Source organism: Rhinatrema bivittatum, chromosome 3 (assembly GCF_901001135.1).
Source record: "Rhinatrema bivittatum chromosome 3, aRhiBiv1.1, whole genome shotgun sequence".
NCBI lineage: Eukaryota > Metazoa > Chordata > Amphibia > Gymnophiona > Rhinatrematidae > Rhinatrema > Rhinatrema bivittatum.
The window spans coordinates 302,798,514-302,816,951 of record NC_042617.1 but is presented as its reverse complement, the minus strand read 5'-3'; the positions used below and the strand labels follow the sequence as shown (position 1 = coordinate 302,816,951).

The following is an 18,438-nucleotide window of genomic DNA, read 5'->3' as shown; positions in this document are numbered from 1 at the left end:
AGCCTGTGCCAGGAGGGGGCCAGCACATCCAGAACCCCACCATCCGCTGAGTCCGCTCCTACTGAGGACAATCTACGTAATTTAGTGACCTGAAGGGAAGCCTGGGAATTTAAGCGCTTAGCAATTTTATTTGGAGGCTCAGCAGGACGACTCAAACATGAAGCACTACTTTGCTGAGTGAGAAGCCAAAAAAGCCTTGTACATGAGAAGCACAAAGTCCAGGGTGAAAGCATTAGAACCAGCCCCTTCCCCCAAAAGGGGATCAAGCTCACCCTCAAACATCCTAGACAGAAGGATTCCCCAGGACTGGTAGGGACTGGAGATAAATAGGGAGATAGCTCCCTTGCTCCCAATGCTCTGGCTTCTGCTGCTTTAAAAGATTCCAAAATTGCCACCATTCCCACAGTGAGGGGGAATGATCGGCCCTAGGCTCCCAAGGTGCTGATCTTTATAAGGCACCTCGGGGCTTAAACAAGCTGCCTGCCTCCTGTGCAGAACTGCCTTCCCCACCAGAGAGGCACTGAGAACAAAGGCCTGAACGGGAGAGTCTGTTGAAAGACACTGCAGCAAGATGGCTGCAGCATCGAGGCAGCGAAGGGGGAGCTGAAAAATCACATCAAAGAACAGCAGGGAGCCAGAAGAAAGCATAGTTTAAAAAAATGCCCCGACTTGAATGCACAGCCACAATATAGAAAAAAATAGCGACAGGCTGCTTTTTTTTTTTTTCTTGAAATAGACTCATGGCAGCAAGGGAAGAGGGACTGGACAACCAGTATCTTCTCCAGAGCCTTACCTTGTAGGAGCCCCACAGGGTAACCAACCCCAGCTCCTTAGCCTTCTACCAGGGGAGAATGGCTCACCAGAACCCCCCCCCCCGGGAGGATTTTTTTTTTTTAAAGCTTGATTCATTGCAAATTGTAAATTTTTTTTTTTTTTTTAAGGGATATAGTCCTATCCCTAAAATCAGGGCAAAACTGCAGGGTTTGCACCACTTCCATCTGCTGGAGACAAATACTGAAGGGACGCAGGTGGCACATCGGGTTAAGAAAGAGCACCCTTCAAATTTTTCTCTGTCTCCATCTGCTAGAAGGGAGGCATAACCCACAGTCTGGACTGATCCGGGTACATACAGGGAAAGCAGAGTTGCTTACCTATAACAGGTGTTCTAGGTCAGCAAGATGTTAGTCCTCATGTGGGTGACATCAGATGGAGCCTAGGGTAGAAAACCTCTGTCAAAGTTTCTAGAACTTTGACTAGGCACATTGAGCATGCCCAGCATTCCATTATCCATGTGGGATCCTTCTTGTAATATAGAATTCACAATAAAACAAGCCTTTAGAAACCCAACTCAGGAAGCTCACCCTCCACCCACTGAGGACTAACATCCTACTGTCCTAGGAGAACACCCGTTACAGGTAAGCAACTTTCTCCTAGGACAAGCAGGATGTTAGTCCTCACATGTGGGTGAATACCTAGCTACAGGCTACTCCTGTACATACTAGAGGCACACAGCACTAAACTAGGTGCCAATGGGCACAAACTAGTGCTGGTGACAGAGGGAGCCAGCCTGAACCCAAACAAGAGGCATAGGTTGGTAGAGTTGGGTTTTAACTACTGAAAGGTTCTGCAGGACTGACAGACCAAAATGGCCATCATGTCAACCTTCTCTATCCAAGCAGAAGTGAGAGGCAAAGATGTGGAGGAACTCCAGGTTTCAGCTTTGCATATTTCATCTACAGGGACTGCACACAAGTGGGCCACTGACACCATGGCCCGAATGGAATAAACTTTGACATGGCCACACAGCTGCAGATCCACCTGCATGTAGCAGAAAGATGCAGTCTGCAAGCCAGTTAGACAAGGTCTGCTTGGATATTGCAATACCCAATCTATTTTTGTCGAATGAAATGGAGAGTTTAACTAGCCTGCTGTGCATTCCAGCCCTTTTGCAATCTAGGGTGTGCAGAGTTCACTCACCCCAATGTGAATGAGGCTTAGGAAAGAAGGTTGGTATGATGATGGACTGATTAAAGTGGAAATCAGTCATCACCTTTGGCAGGAAATTTGGATGATTCTCTGCAAGCACCCTATCATGAAAACTTCGTGTTGGGTGGATATAACAGTGCCTGAAGTTTACTAACCCTGCACGCCGAAGTGACCACTACCAAAATTATCTTCCAGGTCAGGTATTTCAGGTCGCAAGAGCACAAATGCTCAAAGGGAGCCCTCATCAGGTGGGCCAAGACCATGTTGAGGTCCCAGGAAACTGCAGGGGGCCTGAAGGGAGGTTTCAGTTGGAATAGACTGCACATGAAGTGACCCACATCAGGCTACATTAAGATGGGCGATTCATCTACCTTCTTGGTGGTAGGCTCCAATTGCATGGAGATGTACTCTCAAAGTGGTCTTTAAGTCAGCACCTGAGAGGTACAGCAGGTAATCCAACAACTTAGAGGTGAAACACAAGAATGGGTTCAACCCCTGGCTGTCACCACACTAAAAATCTTCCACATGAGGCTGTAAGACTTCCTGGACTCCAGCAGGACCTGAGACACTCCCTCAGATTCAGGGGCTGTAAGGTTACCCTTTCAACATCCAAGTTGAAAGGGACAAAGCCTGGAGGTTGGGATGACAGCCTCACCTGATCTTGAGTTATGAGGTCCGGAGATGTTCCTAGATGGATTGGGTCCTGGGAGGGAAAGATCCTGCAGGAGCAGGAACCAGATCTGCTGGGGCCAATGAGGTGTGAAGAATCATGGTCTCCTAATCCTGTTTGAGTTTCAGGAGAGTCTTGGAGACCAGAGGGAGCGGAGGACAGGTGTATAAAAGACCCCTGCCCCAATGGAGGGCAAAGGTGTCTGATGTTCTGTTCTTCCCTCCCAGTCAGGGAGCAAAATTGGTCCACTTTGTTGCAAGGGGAAGTGAAGAGGTCCACTTCCGGAGTCCCCCAAAGACAGAAGATCTGGTCCACTACCTCCTGCTTCAGGGACCACTTGTGCAGTTGGAAGAAAAGACTTAGGCTGTCCACTGGCACATTCTCCCATCCTAGCAGGTATCTAGCTCGAAGAAGGATCCCATTCCTCCCTGTTTGTTGAGGTACCACATGGCTACCCGATTGTCTGGATGAATACGACCTTGCCGGACAGTTGCTCCCGAAATGCCCAGAGGGCATAACAGATTGCCCACAGCTCCAGAAAATTGATCCAGCACCTCAGCTCCTGAGCTCAGCAGCAACCCTGGGTGTAAAGGTCCCCCCACATGAGCTCCTCAACCCAAGTGGGAGGCATCTGTAGTGAGTACAACCTGAATAGGGAAGACTGGAACAGAACCCCCACCTCCAAATTGGGAAGTCACCCACAATAGGGAGTCTGAGCGATGCAGTGACCTAAATGCATGCCCAAAGGTCCTGAGTGACCTGGCGCCACAGACTACAGGGTCCACTGTGTCCTGTGCATGTGAAGACAAGCAAAGGGGCTGATATGGACAGTCTTTGCCATGTGCCCCAGCAAGTGCAACATGGTGTATGCTGAGATATGGCGACAGATCATCCCTGCCAAAACCAAGGTGATCGCTCGATCCTTGGGCAAAAAAGCCTAAATTTGAGCTGTGTCAAACTTGGCACCTATGAAGTTCAGATGCAGGGATGGAGCAGCTGGGACTTGGAGTAGTTTATTAAAAAACAAAGTTCCAAGATTCAAATGTGGCCTGTAGGGACTGCAGTGCTCTGTCTGGAGGCACCCTTGATCAGATAGTCGTCCAGATAGGGAAAGACTTGCACGCACTGCCTTTGCAGTTCCCCAGCCACTGCAAAGGCACTGTGAAAACTTAATTGGCATCTCAGAGGATGCCAGTCAAAAGGGCAGCATCCTGTACTGAAAATGGATTTTGCCCACCACAAACTGGAGATATTGCCTATGTGAGCATAGGAATCTTGTAGATTGAGGGAGCAAAGCCAGTCCCCCTTGTGCAGGAGGGGAATAAAGGGACCCAGCGAAACCATCTTGAACTTCTCTCGCTTGAGGAATTTGTTCAAGGCCCTCAGGTCCAAAATCGGGCAAAGGCCTCCTTTTCTCTTTGGGATAAGGAAATATCTGGAGTAGAATCCACTCCCCCATTGATGGGGAGATATGGGTTAGGCCACTCTGGCCACTGAGGGTGGAGAACTCCTTGAGAAGGATTTCAGATCCCTGAAAGACTTCCAAGATGGACATGGGAGAATCTGGCGTGGTCTCCTGGAAATGTAGCCAACACCTCTGGCGAATGATGGAGAGGACCCACCGATCTGAAGTGATTGCTCTCCAATGGTCCACAAAGGACATGAGCTGACCTGACTAGAGGGCCCACTGCTGGCTATACTGGTGACTGGTTTAAACTTCCTCTACTGCCAGTCAAAAACCTGTGGCAGAAGTCTGCTGCAGTGCTGAATGAGGAATCTTCAATGGGAATTTTCAACTGTGGCCTCACTGGTGCCCCTCATGGTAGTGAGGTATCTGCATGGGTTGTGTCAGCAGTGCATCGAGGAGGTCCCAGTGCTCCAGCAACAGTGCTAGCATGGATGGTGCAGGCTCCGGGGGAGGCACAGAGGGGCTGGCAGGTCAATACCCTGTAGGGCTCACCCTACCACCAGACCCACCCTGCACTCCAATTCCTCCTCAAATGCTGTCTGACAGTACAGCCTGATTGGGGGGGGGGGGGGGGGGGGGGGGGGGGAGGCGTAACCTGGCTCCCTTCAAAGCCCTGAGAGGAACCGGTGCCCGGCAGACAGACATTGGTGGGGGACTGCCTTGGGCCCTCAACTTTGACAGGCATCAATGCCTAGTCAGTACAGGGCCACTTCATGGGCATTGGGGCAAAGCCAGTGCTTTTCCAAGCTTGGAGCCATGGGAGGAAGTTGATTGATGCTGGTGCTTCCTCCATTTCCCCTGGTGCTCAGCCTGGTCTTTCCCCAGTGTTGAGGATGATGGCAACAATCCAGACCTTGAGGGGGGAGAAATTGATACAGGCTAATCCCCAGCTATCCCTATCTCCAGCTGGGGGATTGACAAGGGAGAGAACAAGACAGCTCCAACACCTCTGGGATCTTCCTTGCTGTGAGGTGCCTGTCCCAACAAAGTTAAAAGGATCCAACGTCCTAGCTCCAATTTGTCCATCTTGTCCAGGTGTGCTCGACAACCCTTAGGGGGGGATCATCTGAGCACAAAAAGAGCAGCTGTGCATATCGTGCAAGGCCCCCAGGCACAGGATGCAGACCTCATGGGGGTCTGATAGACATGGTTCAAGGGCATTGGTGGCAGCAGTGGAACAGAGAAAGCCATAGAGAAATTACTGGAGCAGTCTATGGCCAGCAGCCACTGGATAGTACTGCCGGTAATCGACCGCAGATAATGTGAATAACTTGCCACAATGCCTCTAACTAGGGCCAGGAAAGAAAAGACCCAGCGTGGGTAGGAATGAGAAGAAACTCGAAGTAAGCTTTTTGAAAGGAAAAAAGTGCGAGCTCCAAGTCTGCAAGGCAACAGCTCTGCCGAAAAGACTGAAAAGGGACCCCATGTGTGCCTAGTCAAAGCTTTAGAAGCTTTGACAGAAGTTTTCCGTGCTGGGCTCCATCTGATCATGTCACCCACATGAGGACTAACATCCTACTTGTCCTAGGAGAAGCAGTCTATTGCTTATAGAATCCTACTGCCAAGAGCAGTGTTTGAGGCAATCTTATCTATAGCCAGGAATCTGCGAAACCCTTCTCACCAGACTCTGCAACCAGATTGAAGGCAATCCCATCATGCACACAGTTGGCATCCTGGAGTTTATCTTCATAGTTTAGGTCGTTTGGCTCAAAATCTCCCAAGGCCCTTTGCAATTGTATGTCTGCACTCCTTGCTCGCTCATCCCTCTCTCTGCTCTGCAATTGGTGAAAAGAACAAGACCATAAGCTCTTAAACAGAGCCTCATACATTACAGTAATGTACACCTAACACAAATGGACTGTGCAAAGTAAGGTCATTTACCTCAACCAAGATGTGCAGTCAATCTAAAACAAGCACCTTAATTGGAGAAATTGCTTACCTGATAATTTTCTTTAGTAGAGAGACTCAGGACCAATGGGTTATGCACCCCTACCAGCAAAGCTGACTTCACCCTACATACACCCCTCCAGTGATCTCGGCCCTTCAGTATTCTCTTCAAAAGCCACTGTGGACATACTATTGTAAAAAATTAGATAACTGTACTGTATGAAACCCCAGTAAAGTTATAGATGCCCTGGTCAACAGACTGGATGACTGCCTACCTGTAATCTCTTGCAATAGATATTCATTCCATGGGCAAATCCTTGGCATCATTCTTGGGCAGTTGTGGGCAGGATGCAGAGTCCATCTGTCTACACTAAGGAAAATGATAGTATCAGGTAAGTAATTTCTCCATTTCCTAGCATATAGCCAGATGGACTCAGGACCAATGGGATGTACAAAAGCTACTCCCAAAAGGGGGGAGGCTGACCCCTGTCCAGTTAATACCACCCTTGCAAAGGCTGCAGCCTCTCTGGCCTGAACGTCACGGTGCTAGAACCTGGAGAAGGTGTGCAAGGAGGACTATGTGGCTACTCGGCAGATGCTGACGGGAGACAGCAGTCTAGCTTCCACCCATGAGACCACCCGAGCCCTAATGGAATAAGCTTTGACTTGAAAAGGTAGTTGCTTTGCCTCCACATAGGCTCCCTTGACCACCTCCTTAATCCAGTGAGCTATGGTAGCCCGCAAAGCTGGTTTGCCCTGCTTCCTTCCACCATGAAGGACAAACAAGCAGTCCGTCTTTCAGACCAGTTCTGAAGCTTCTGGATACTGCACCAAAAGCCTGACATTCAATTGATTGTGGCAGCGGCATTCTTCTGCGTCCTATTTATCTAGGAATGGCAACAAAAAGGACTGATTCAAATGAAACTCGAGACAAAATGGATGTAACGGTATGAAGCTGTAATGCTCTTGGAGTCACCCGGAACAGTTCCTGATACAATGCCGAGCATACAGCCAGAAACACTGTTTAAGGTTAATAAATGCAAGGAAAGACCATGCAGCAGCCAAAAGGAGGGCCCTGCCAAGTACTCCAATACTAGATTAAGATTCCACCATAAGGGTGGCAAGAGGTGCTTCACCCTTTTAGAAAAAATGGGCCATGTCTGAGGAGCCAACAGCTGGGTTCTATGCACATCACCCCTGAAAAACAGGTATATACTCTTGATACATGTTTAAAATGCAATATTCCCTCTCATCCTAACTGCCCTCACCTAAATTCAAGTCATTGTACTTTTCCTCCCATTATTTCTGCACCATTTAAACTCAATTAAATTATTTCTGTAACTAATAGATAACTTTTGCCTTATTCTGTAAGCGACTTTATAAGTAGTGTTAGTGCTGTGTACATAGGTTCCCATATATATTTATTCTTATCTTAAAACTCCTCAAATCTCCTGTTCCTGGTTTTGTATAGTTTTTCATGTTATCTGTCAAACGCCACTTAAGCATAGTTCTCGTTTAATGTAAACCAATGTGATATCCCCAATGAATGTCGGTATATAAAACTGTTAAATAAAATAAGGAGAGCGCTGCTACCTGGACTTCAAGGAATGAAGGTTCAAACCTTCCTACAAAGATTCCAGAATTAGTGGGATTTTGATCATCCAAGGGGAAACAGTATTCCTCATACCAGGCCTCAAATACTCTAGACGCACACATATGCTAAGAATGTAGAGAACTTCCAAGCATGGAATAAGGTGGCAATTACTTCTGCCGCATATCCTTGCTTCATCAGGTAAGCCTTCTCAAGACAGAATAGAGTCAGATCCTCATGAAGTACTAGTCCCTGTTGTAGCATAATCGCTGTGCAGTAGGAGTTACCGGGGGGGGGGGGGGGGGTCGTCTCCACTAGGAGATTCCACATGTCCACATATATCAGATACCTGGGCCAATCTGAAGCTATTAGGACTGTGGTGCTTGATTCTGAGAATGACCCTGCCCAGCAGTGGCCTTGGAAGGAAGGAGTATAGCAACTCCTCTTCCAGCCAGGTCTGAATGAGTGCATCGATCCCCAGGGACCACTGACTTCTGTGACTGAAGAATCTGGGAACCTTTGTGTTGTGAGATGCAGCCAGCAGGTTTATGTATGGGAGATCCCAGTGATCTACCAGCTGAAAGGCTTTAGCCAACATCCACTCTCCTGGATCCAGATTCTCCCTGCTTAGAAAGTCTGCTCTGATGTTTTTTCCTGCAACATGGGAGGCTGAGATCTGTAGATGTATTTCCACAAGGAGATCTGAGAGACTTGCTGGTTCTTGGTTCCACCCTGGCAGTTGATGTAGGCCAACATCATTGTGTTGTCAGACATGCAGATCACTTGACCCTGGAGTACGTGCCTGAATTCTAGACAGGCCAATCTGACTGCCTGGACTTCCAGGTGGTTTGTGTTAGAGGGCCTCTTCCTTGGTCCAATGTCCCTGGGACATCAGTTCCTGACAGTGAGGTCCCCTGCTCTGGAGGGTTGTGTTTGAGGACCAGCCAGTTTGGAGAGGATGGGGTATACCCCTGCCCAGATGAGCTTCCTGCAGCCACCACTGGAGCAGAGAGCATACTCCCATCAGTAAGTGGAGGTGAATCTAAGTCTTGATATTATGGGTTCCAATGAGACAGCAGGAAGTGAAGTGGTCACATGTGTGCCCTCACCCACGTTACCAGAACCTGAAGATAGCTCTAAACTGTTAGGTGTATCATGTTCATCAACTGATGCACTTGGGACATCAGATTACATGGATAAGGAAGTTGAAGACCTTGCCCTGTTTGGTATTGAATGAATCAGACTCCTAGATATTCCAAAGACAGAGCTTGAGACTGCTTTTGTTCAGATTTACAACCCAACTGAGTTCCTGAAGCAAGAAGGTCACCTAGACACTCTTCCCTGGATCAGTCATCCAAGTAAAGGTGCACCAGGATTCTCTCTTCTCAATTCTGCCACTACGACCTCCATAATCTTGGAAAATATTCTGGGGGTGGTGGCCAAGCCAAAGGGCAGCACCCAAAACTGATAATGGTGACCCAGTACTGCAAAGTGTAGGAAACAATGTTCTTGACAGATTGGAATATGTAGGTTTAAGGACTTGACTGTATGGACTCTCAGATGTCAGTTGATGCTCTTGAGGTCCAGGATGGGTCAAAAGGAACCTTCCTTCTTGGTTAAGATGAAATAGATGGAACACCACCCCATATTTTCCTGGGGTGCAGGTACTGGGAATAAAGCCCTCATCCTGAGAATCCTTAACAGCATAGTCTCCACTGCCTGCTTCTTGGGCTGGGAGTGGCAGAGATCATGTGCCCCAAGGAGTGTTGCGAAATTCTAAGGGAATATTCTTCTCATGTGACCTCCAATACCCATTTGTCAGAAGTGATCGACCCACTTTTGGTAGAAGAGGAACAGTTGACATCCATATGTCCTTGTTCTGAGGGTGGGTTGGCAAAATCTCATTAGGGGGTTCAGAATGAGCCTGAACCAGAGCTTGCCCCTCTTGAGGGGTCTGCTCCAAAAAAGGACAGGACGCCAAAGAACTGAGACCTCCAAAATGTTTCTGTAGGGGTGAAAGCACTGGGAGCTCTTGGATGGACCCCTCAGACAAGGGGCGCTAACTTTCTCTTCTTCTGGTAGCCAGGGAACTGGAGGTTCGCCCCATTTACTGGCCAGCTTTTCCAATTCGCTTCTGTAGAGAAGTGATCCTTTAAAGGGCATCTTTGTCAGATTTGCCTTGGAGGTTGCATTTGCTGAAATTCTGCTGCCATAGCTATCTTGTTGCCACCACTAAGGCCACTCTTCTGGCTGAGGTATGGACTAGGTCCAAGCCCACATCAGCAGGTTCTATAACCACTCAAGAATTCACCCCCCCAAGTCATCCACCACCCAAGGGAGGAGCAGGCACGAATGACCTACCAGGGCACAAGAAGCAATCTAAGGTCATTGCTATTGTGTCAAAGGCCTGTTTAAAGATGGACTCCATCGTGCGCACCCTTTTAAGGCCGCTCTTCCCTCCACTGGGATAGTTCTTAGAGATGGCACAGACCAGCGCATCCAACTGTAGGGAAATGCAAACCTTCTCTTGCTACCAGATCAAGTGGGTATAGAGCTAACAATCTTCACCTTTAGAATTTGCTTCTGGAGTGTCCCATTCCAGGTCAATCAAATGATGGCTTCCAGTACTGGAAAAGTAGCAAGAGTCTTTCTGTAGAGAAAGAATGAGATTCTTCTTTGGTTCAGGCAGAGTCCACCCCATCATCTTCAGGGTCTGGGAAACCAGGGCCAGCAATTAGTCTATGGAAAAACTAACATGGTCCGATACGGTTCTAAACAGACGACCAAATTAGAAATCGGACTATTCAAATCCTCCCAGCTTCAAATCTGCCTTATTTACGCCCCCCCCGGGGCTCCTAGAATCCGACCCTTCTCCACTCATCGAAATCATAGCCAAACACATCAACACTAACTCACCTGCTATCATTTTAGGAGATTTCAACCTCCATGTTGACTCCCCCACCCCATCATCTAATTGCAAAGCCCATCTCTCCAGGCTATGGGATTCAAACAAATTATAAACAATCCCACACACAAGGCAGGCCACACGCTTGACCTGATATTCACTAACGAAACCATCTCGCCCATCTCCCCACCTTCTTGCACCCCCATCCCCTGGTCAGATCACTCGATAACTACAAAATTATCTAACACACAAAAACTGACCCCTATTGCTACTAAATCCTCGATCTAGTTCAGGAAGCCTTGTTCCATGGACACTCAACAGCCTGGCCAAAGACCTAATTAAACTGGACCTCTCCGATGCTGATACCACTATTAACTCCTGGCAAACTATTACACACAGTAGCAAACAGAATCTGCCCCGTATCTTCAAAAGTTATCAACCCAGCCCGCACGAACAAAAAACCCTGGTTCTCAACTGAATTAAGAAAACTCAAACAAGATCTACAACAAAGAACAATGCTGGCGGAAAGATTCCTCCCCTTCCTCACTGGCTTCTTACAAAACTGCAATGAGCCACTATAGGACATCCATTACCCGCACCAAACGAGATTTCTACGCCAAAAAAATACACGGCTTCTTATATGACCCAAAAACTCTGTTCTCATATGTTGCTGCCCTTACCACACCTATGCCCCTTACCATCCCAGAAGAAGCCCAGAACAAATCCAGAGTTGGCTATCTTCTTTGATAACAAAATCAAAAACCTACTTGCTCCCCTGGCATCAACTAACACTTCTCCAAACCCTTCGCAACCACTAAGCCTTGCAACCACTAACCCTCCTCCAACTATCCACAGACAGACACTAGAAACTCTTGAACAGACATCCTCCCTGGAAATAGAATCAATAATCAAGAAAATGAAACCTTCCTCACATCCATTGGACCAAATACAGACCAAACTCCTTCTCACCATCCCTAACACCATTACAAAACCGCTGGCAGACATAAATTGCTCCCTCAATCAAGGATCAGTCCCCGGACTCCTTAAAAATTGCTTCATTGAAACCCTTACTAAAAAAACCCAACCTGGATCCAGCCAACCCTGTAAACTTCCGCCCCATTGCAAACCTACCTTTTATAGCCAAGCTAATGGAAAAGCTAGTCAACATCCGACTCACAGACTACCTTGACTCCCACAATATTCTCTACCCTTCTCAATTCGGATTCAGGAAACGCCTAAACACAGAATCCCTCCTTCTCTAACGGACAACATCCTGATGGGCCTTGACAAGGGACAATCATACCTTCTAGCCCTACTCGACATTTCTGCGGCGTTCGACACTGTAAACCACTCTATCCTCATCAACCGTTTAATGGAAATAGGCATATCTGGTTCTGCACTGCTCTGGTTCACATCCTTTCTGAACAGGCACAACAAAGTCAAAATAAATGACAAAGAATCCCACTCCATTCCATCAAACCAAGGAGTACCTCAGGGTTCCTCACTTTCCCCTACCCTGTTCAATATATATCTACTCCCTTTATGCCAGCTACTCAATAGCCTCAACCTCACCCATTTTATATACGCGGACGATGTGCAAATCATAATTCCCATATCGGACCCCATCTCCTCTAAATGTCTGGAACAACTGCTTACACGCCATCAACCTTCTCTCTAGTCTCAACCTGGTCCTAAATACGTCCAAAACAGAACTCCTGGTTATCTCCCCTAGTGATAACAACCCCTTCGCCAATAATGCATTCATCCCAATAGCAAGCCAGGTCAGAGACCTTGGGGCCACCCTTGACTCTAGAATGAATTTCAAAAAATTCATTAACGCTACAACTAAAGAATGCTTCTTCAAGCTACAGGTCTTGAAGCAACTAAGACCGCTCTTACACTTCAAGGATTTCCATTCAGTGCTTCAAGCCATACTGTTTTCAAAGATCGACTATTGTAACGCTCTACTACTCTGTCTCCCCGCTTCGTCTACCAAACCTCTTCAGATGCTGCAAAACGCAGCGGCCAGGATCCTTACAAACACATGTCGCAAGGACCATATCACACCAATCCTAAAAATCCTACACTGGCTGCCCATCCAATATAGAATACTTTTCAAGGCCCTCACCATCATCCACAAATCCGTCTACCAGCAATCCACACTCCAACTCACCTTCCCACTCGAATTACATACTTCCGCAAGGCCAATCAGAACTGCCTACAAAAGTTCGCTCAAGGCCCCCCCAACAAATCCTCAGTCCACAACTCTATTCACAAGCGAGCACTTTCAACAGCAGGTCCGCTACATTGGAATTCACTTCCCCAAGACTTACACCAGGAACAATGCCATCTAACATTCAGAAAGAAACTGAAAACCTGGCTGTTCGCAGAAGCCTACCGTTGAAGGAACTTCAACCATCACTGACTCTCACCCTTCCACCCCCCCCCCCCCCCCCACTCACCTCACCCCTCTCCTCCTCCCACTGGACTTACCATGGTAATAATCGCCTAGGATAAATCTGTTTATGTATCTTTAACAGTTTTTTGTTGATTATATTTATCACTCTCCAGTTTTAGTTTAAAATCTGTCCTGTCTTCCATCTCCCATGTTTTACGCTCCCTGTTTAATGTAACTTTACTTTCTACCTAGATGTTAATTGGTTTCCCCTCAGTTACAATGTAAACCGGTACGATAAGACCTGGTCTTGAGCATCGGTATAGTAAAAGAAATTAAATAAACCAGGGGGAATTTCTCCGTCTTCCAAGGAATCTGTATCCTCTTCGTCCATGCTATCTAGGTCCCTCCCACGGACACCCTTTTTGGAGGAGAGGCATGCCTCGAGGTCTGCCAATAGGACTGCTAGTGGGAGGGCTTACCAGCTGAGGTTCCATCTGGACAGGGGCACGTGAGGTAGACTGTACTAAGGCTTGAAGGCCTTGAAAAAATTCCACCCAAGAGAAGGCAGCCAAATCCATGCCTAGCCTAGGAGGTACTGGGTTAGATGCTGCCAAATTTCCCTCTCCTATGGATTACCTAGTCCTGGGGATACTCAAGTCTGGGGCTGACTTGAGTATCTGAAAGGGAGGAGCCGGGCTTAGCAAAGTCTGGGGAGGCCAACTCTCCCTGGGCTTCCTCAGAGTGCTGAATAAGCAAGAATCCAGGTCAGACTGCGAAGCCTAGACATGACAAGCATCACAAAGAAAGGCACTGTTTCTTTGCTCCCAGAGCCATTAGTAATGGTAACAGTGTTCAGTCTGCTCGCGCTTAAAATTTTATGCGCACAAATTTTGGGTGCCTATGTGGGCTTGCAAGAGGTGCATGCACAGCCCATGCGCCCAACTTTTCTGGGATTCTGCACCTAATGAGTGCATATGCATGTGTGGTATGCATATAGCTCGTGTACAGAACAGACACGCACTGTGTATTGACACTATGGTGGGCAATACAGCACGCACAAAGGCACGTGCAAGACTGCACTGCCACGGCCTATCACGCAGTGTGCCGACCAAGCTTAAAACAGGACCCAGCCCACTGGGAGGCCAACCTGCTCAGAAGCCCACTTCCCCTTAACAGGACTTGGAAAGACATCAATATGGAGCGCCGAGCAAGGAGACGAGAGGTTTTATCGAAACCCCTCTAAAACGTCTGAATTGGGAGGTAAATTTTATTTTATTTTTTTAAGTTTACCTGGGCTCAGAGCTTGTGGCTGAGTACAGAGTGTCTCTGGCTGCCGGTAGGGTGAGGACTTTGGCCATCACCACTGCACTCTGCTTCCTGCACCTGCTACATTTCAGCTGCTTAAGCAGCTATGTCCACACCGGGAACCATACCAAGGAACATCTCTGAGGGATCTTGGAAAGTACTACAGGAATTCTCAACTTTTAGGTATCACTGCAGGAGAGCCGGGCTCAATCTTCTCAGTTTAAAAATAGAATTTTTTTCTTCCAAACAGTACAATGATCCCCATAAGGAAAGCACATTCACTAACTGCTGGAGTCTGAGAAATACTGAAGGGATGTTCCTAGGGTGACAGCTTTGAAACTCAACTGTCTCCATCTGCTGGCAGGGGAACATAACCCATTAGTCCTGAGTCATTCTGGCTACACTAGGAAGTTTAACTTGTTTCCTCAAGTTTATAGTGTAAGCCTTTGGACAATTTAATCTTGTCACTAAAAGATTGTGATGAATTTTTTTTTTTTTTTTTTTTTTAAAAGAGCATGATTGAATATAGACATTAAGAGCACAAGATATCTGGTAGCACTTATCGAGATAAGTGCTAACTGGATTAAATTATCCAGAAAGCAGGCCTAAATTTATGCATAACTGATCAGTGTTTAATGTTACATGGCTCAAAGTAAACTGTGCACTGGATATACCCCAGTCCTGCCATTTTACTCAGCTAAAGTCTAGCTAATTGGAAAGGGGGGGGGGAATTAAAACTACAAGGTTTGTATGTGAATTTTTTTTTTTTTTATATTTAAAGAATTTTAATGTCAATCAAATCAAAATGATAGCACAAAACAGAAGCACATAAAACCTGTAGCATAAGCCATAACAATAAATATGCCTTGGTATTAACTGCATACATCAAGGTAAAACAGTACATAACCATGATTGACCAATGTTATCATTTGTACACACCCCCACCCCAGCCTTCCCACTCCCCACACACATCTGGGACCACATGACCATAGGGTAAGTTACATTAGCAAAAGCAGCTAAGAGGGTGATGGGAAAAGAACAAAACGAAAAGAGAAAACAGAAAAAACGATACAATGGAAATATGAGCAGAGTAATACTCCCACAGCCGCCCTGTTTGGAGGAAACTCATGTACAAGGAAGTATTGGTATACAAGCAATCAGAAGGACATAACCAGTTCATGTTGAACTAAAATACTCTAAAGTATGTACAACAGCTGCAGCAACAATCATTTATGAAGGTCAAGCCACTTAGTATAATATCCCCACATTCTTTCAAAAGCTCCCAGCTGGTCTCTAAGTACCGCAGTGAGTCTGCTAAGTTGGTAATATGTGTGCAATCGGTATTGAATCTTAGCTAAACTAGGAGCGCTAACTCCTTTCCAGTGTAATGCTATTTCAGTACGTGCTGCAATAAAAACTTGTAACAAAAACCTTTGTGTATCTTTATTGTACTCAGAGGAAGACCTAAAAGGACATGCCATGGTTCAGCCCTCACTGGGGCTAAAACAACCGTTGAGAGCCATCTCAACACCTCCTGCCAAACTTGTGCCACTTTGGGGCAGTCCCACCATATATGTTAATAGGTACCAATGTGGCCACAGCCCCGCCAACATAGGTTAGATAACGTTGGTTGATACTTGTGGAGCCGCTCTGGTATGTAATGCCACCGGTAAATTAGTTTAACACAATTTTCTTGTAAGCCAGCCGAGAGAGCATTTATGGGCTAATGAGTAAATAGAATCCCAGTCTTGGTCACCTAATTGGCATTGAAAATCCATTTCCCAGAGCGCGCGATGACGTGGAGGCTTTCAGGAGACCATTAAAAAGGCCGTATATCTTAGAGATGACACCTCGTACTGTAGAAGCATATTTACAATAAGTCTCGAACAATGTCCCTATCAGCTTCAGAGTGCCCCCCCCCCCCCCCCCGTATCCCTCGTTTGACAAAATGATAGAGTTTGGTGTAGTGCAAGAAGTCCCCTCCACTCACTGAATATTGGTGACAATTGTTCAAGAGTCAGAGATCCCTGTTGCTGCACATTTACCAATCTGGTAATACCCACAGATACCCACAGTTTCACAGTCGCAGAGTTATCATGAATGGGGTATACAGTATTGGTATAAAGGTGAGTCAGAGTACCGCTCAGGCCCTACCAATTTAGCCTTCCATTGAAACCATACCTTGAGTGTGGTGCGGAGCGCGAATGGGGTATGTACAATAGTTCCCCAAGTCATTTGTGGTTGCCATGGGAGGGCTGATATGGGGAATGTCCCTACGAGTGCCTGTTCCAGTCGCACCCATTGTGGTATATCAGTTGTGCGGTGGAGAGCTACTGAAGCCCGAAGCTGCGCCGCTAGATAATACCACAGCAAGTTAGGTAACTTGACTCCCCCTGAGGTTTTGTCCTATACAGTGTGTCATCCTGGCCACCCTGGGAGGGCGTTTACGCCATATATAGCTGCATAGAATTTGCTGCCATTTCTTTAGTATAGAAGTAGGCAAATAAATGGGGATCGTGGTCAAGAAATATAAAAACCTGGGCAGAATATTCATCTTAATTATGGCTAGTCCCATCCACTAATGCATCTGATGCTGCCATTTGTTTAAATCTGTGTGGATGGTTTGTACAAGAGGATCATAATTTAACTTATATAACTGGCTAACTGTTGATCCTAACCTAACTCCAATATGTAAGTGAGGTGGTAGCCCATTTAAATGGAAATTGTCACCCCAGCGACTGTACCCCAGATGTCGACAAAGTGAGATTGAGAATTTCCGATTTGTCATAGCTGAAACAGAGGTAAACCTTGTTAGTTCTGACATAACCCCCCAAAGTGAGGACTCCGGTTCAGTGAAAGTGAGCATCACATCGTCGGCGAATAGTGATATCTTAAAATGGTGCGCCCCCTTCCTTACGCCCACAATGCCCTGGGAGTTCCGAATGGTCATGGTAAAAGGTTCAAGAAATAAGGCAAATAAAGGGGACAAAGGACACCCTTGTCTGGTTCCCCTCTGAATCTCAAACGGGGTACCATAACTCCCATAAGCCTTAACGCAGGCAAAAGGATGGGTATACAGCTTTTCCAACCAAGTCACAAAGGAGGGACCAAATGACATGTTTTTCAGTGTCTTAAATAGAAAGGGCCAGTGAACTAAGTCAAGCTTTTTCAGCATCTAAAGATAGGACGGCTGGCACCCCCTCAGCATGCACCAAATCGATGTCAACTATCCTCCGAAGTTGTCTGCCGCTAACCGTCCAGGGACAAATCCCACCTGATCATTATGTACTAGATTTGGCAGAACTCCATTGAGCCGGGCGGCTGGAACTCTAGCTAGTATTTTGAGGTCTATGTTAATTAATGAGACAGGCCGATATGAACTACATTTTGTGGGGTCCCGACCCGGCTTTGGCAGCACCGTGATATCTGTGGTGTTAGCATCTCTACCAAGAGTCGACCCCTGTAATAAAGAGTTGAACGAGTCCGTCATGGGGCCTACCAGGAGTTGTGCAAATTTATGGTAGTAAATACCTGTGAAGCTGTCGAGGCCTGGTGCCTTTCCTGGCTTTAGATGTTTAATGGCAGTGAGTACCTCATTAGGCTCAATAGGCTTATCCAAGAACGCCCTTTGTGAATCAGTCAGGGAAGGCAAAGCCACCAAGCCCAAATAATCGTCAATGGCAGCGTCAGTCACTGTGCCATCGGTGGAATATAGGTGGGCATAAAAGTTAGTGAAAGAGCTCCATATGCCCTCAGAGGTTGTAGTGGCTAGACCCTCTGTGGTGACTATCTTAGCAATAATCGCCCGTGCAGCCCGCAATTTATGCGCTAAATAGTGCCCTGCTTTGTTTCCTCCCTCAAAGAATTTCTGTTTTAACAAAAGCATATGATGACTGATAACATCATCCAGGGACCGAAGTTGGCTCAACCTGTAATAACTGATGATAAACAGAATTAGAGGAAGTAGTGCTATGCTGCCTGGTCAAGGCCCCTAGTTTAGCTAATAGAGTGAGCCTAGTATTTTCCCTAGCCTTATTGCAGTATGCTGCTTGGGAAATAAAATGTCCCCTCATTACAGACTGAGCATTCCCATACCGTTAAGGGGTTCATACCCTCTGTCTGGTTTTCCTGAAAGAAGTGTTTCAAATGTAACTCTAACTTAGTGACAAAGTCCCGATCCTTAAGTAAGCCATCGTTAAGTCTCCACAGCCTGTACCCTGAATCTGTG

General features: G+C 46.7%; 1 protein-coding gene across 1 annotated transcript in view; it reads right to left on the bottom strand.

Annotated features, from left to right (window-relative positions):
- ESPL1 (extra spindle pole bodies like 1, separase) overlaps positions 1 to 18,438 on the bottom strand; it is a 259,280-nt gene that overhangs the window by 161,100 nt on the left and 79,742 nt on the right. Inside the window, exon 10 of the mRNA XM_029595078.1 lies at positions 5,746 to 5,899. Within this exon, the coding sequence (XP_029450938.1) occupies positions 5,746 to 5,899 (154 nt within the window). The remainder of the gene's footprint in view (positions 1 to 5,745; positions 5,900 to 18,438) is intronic.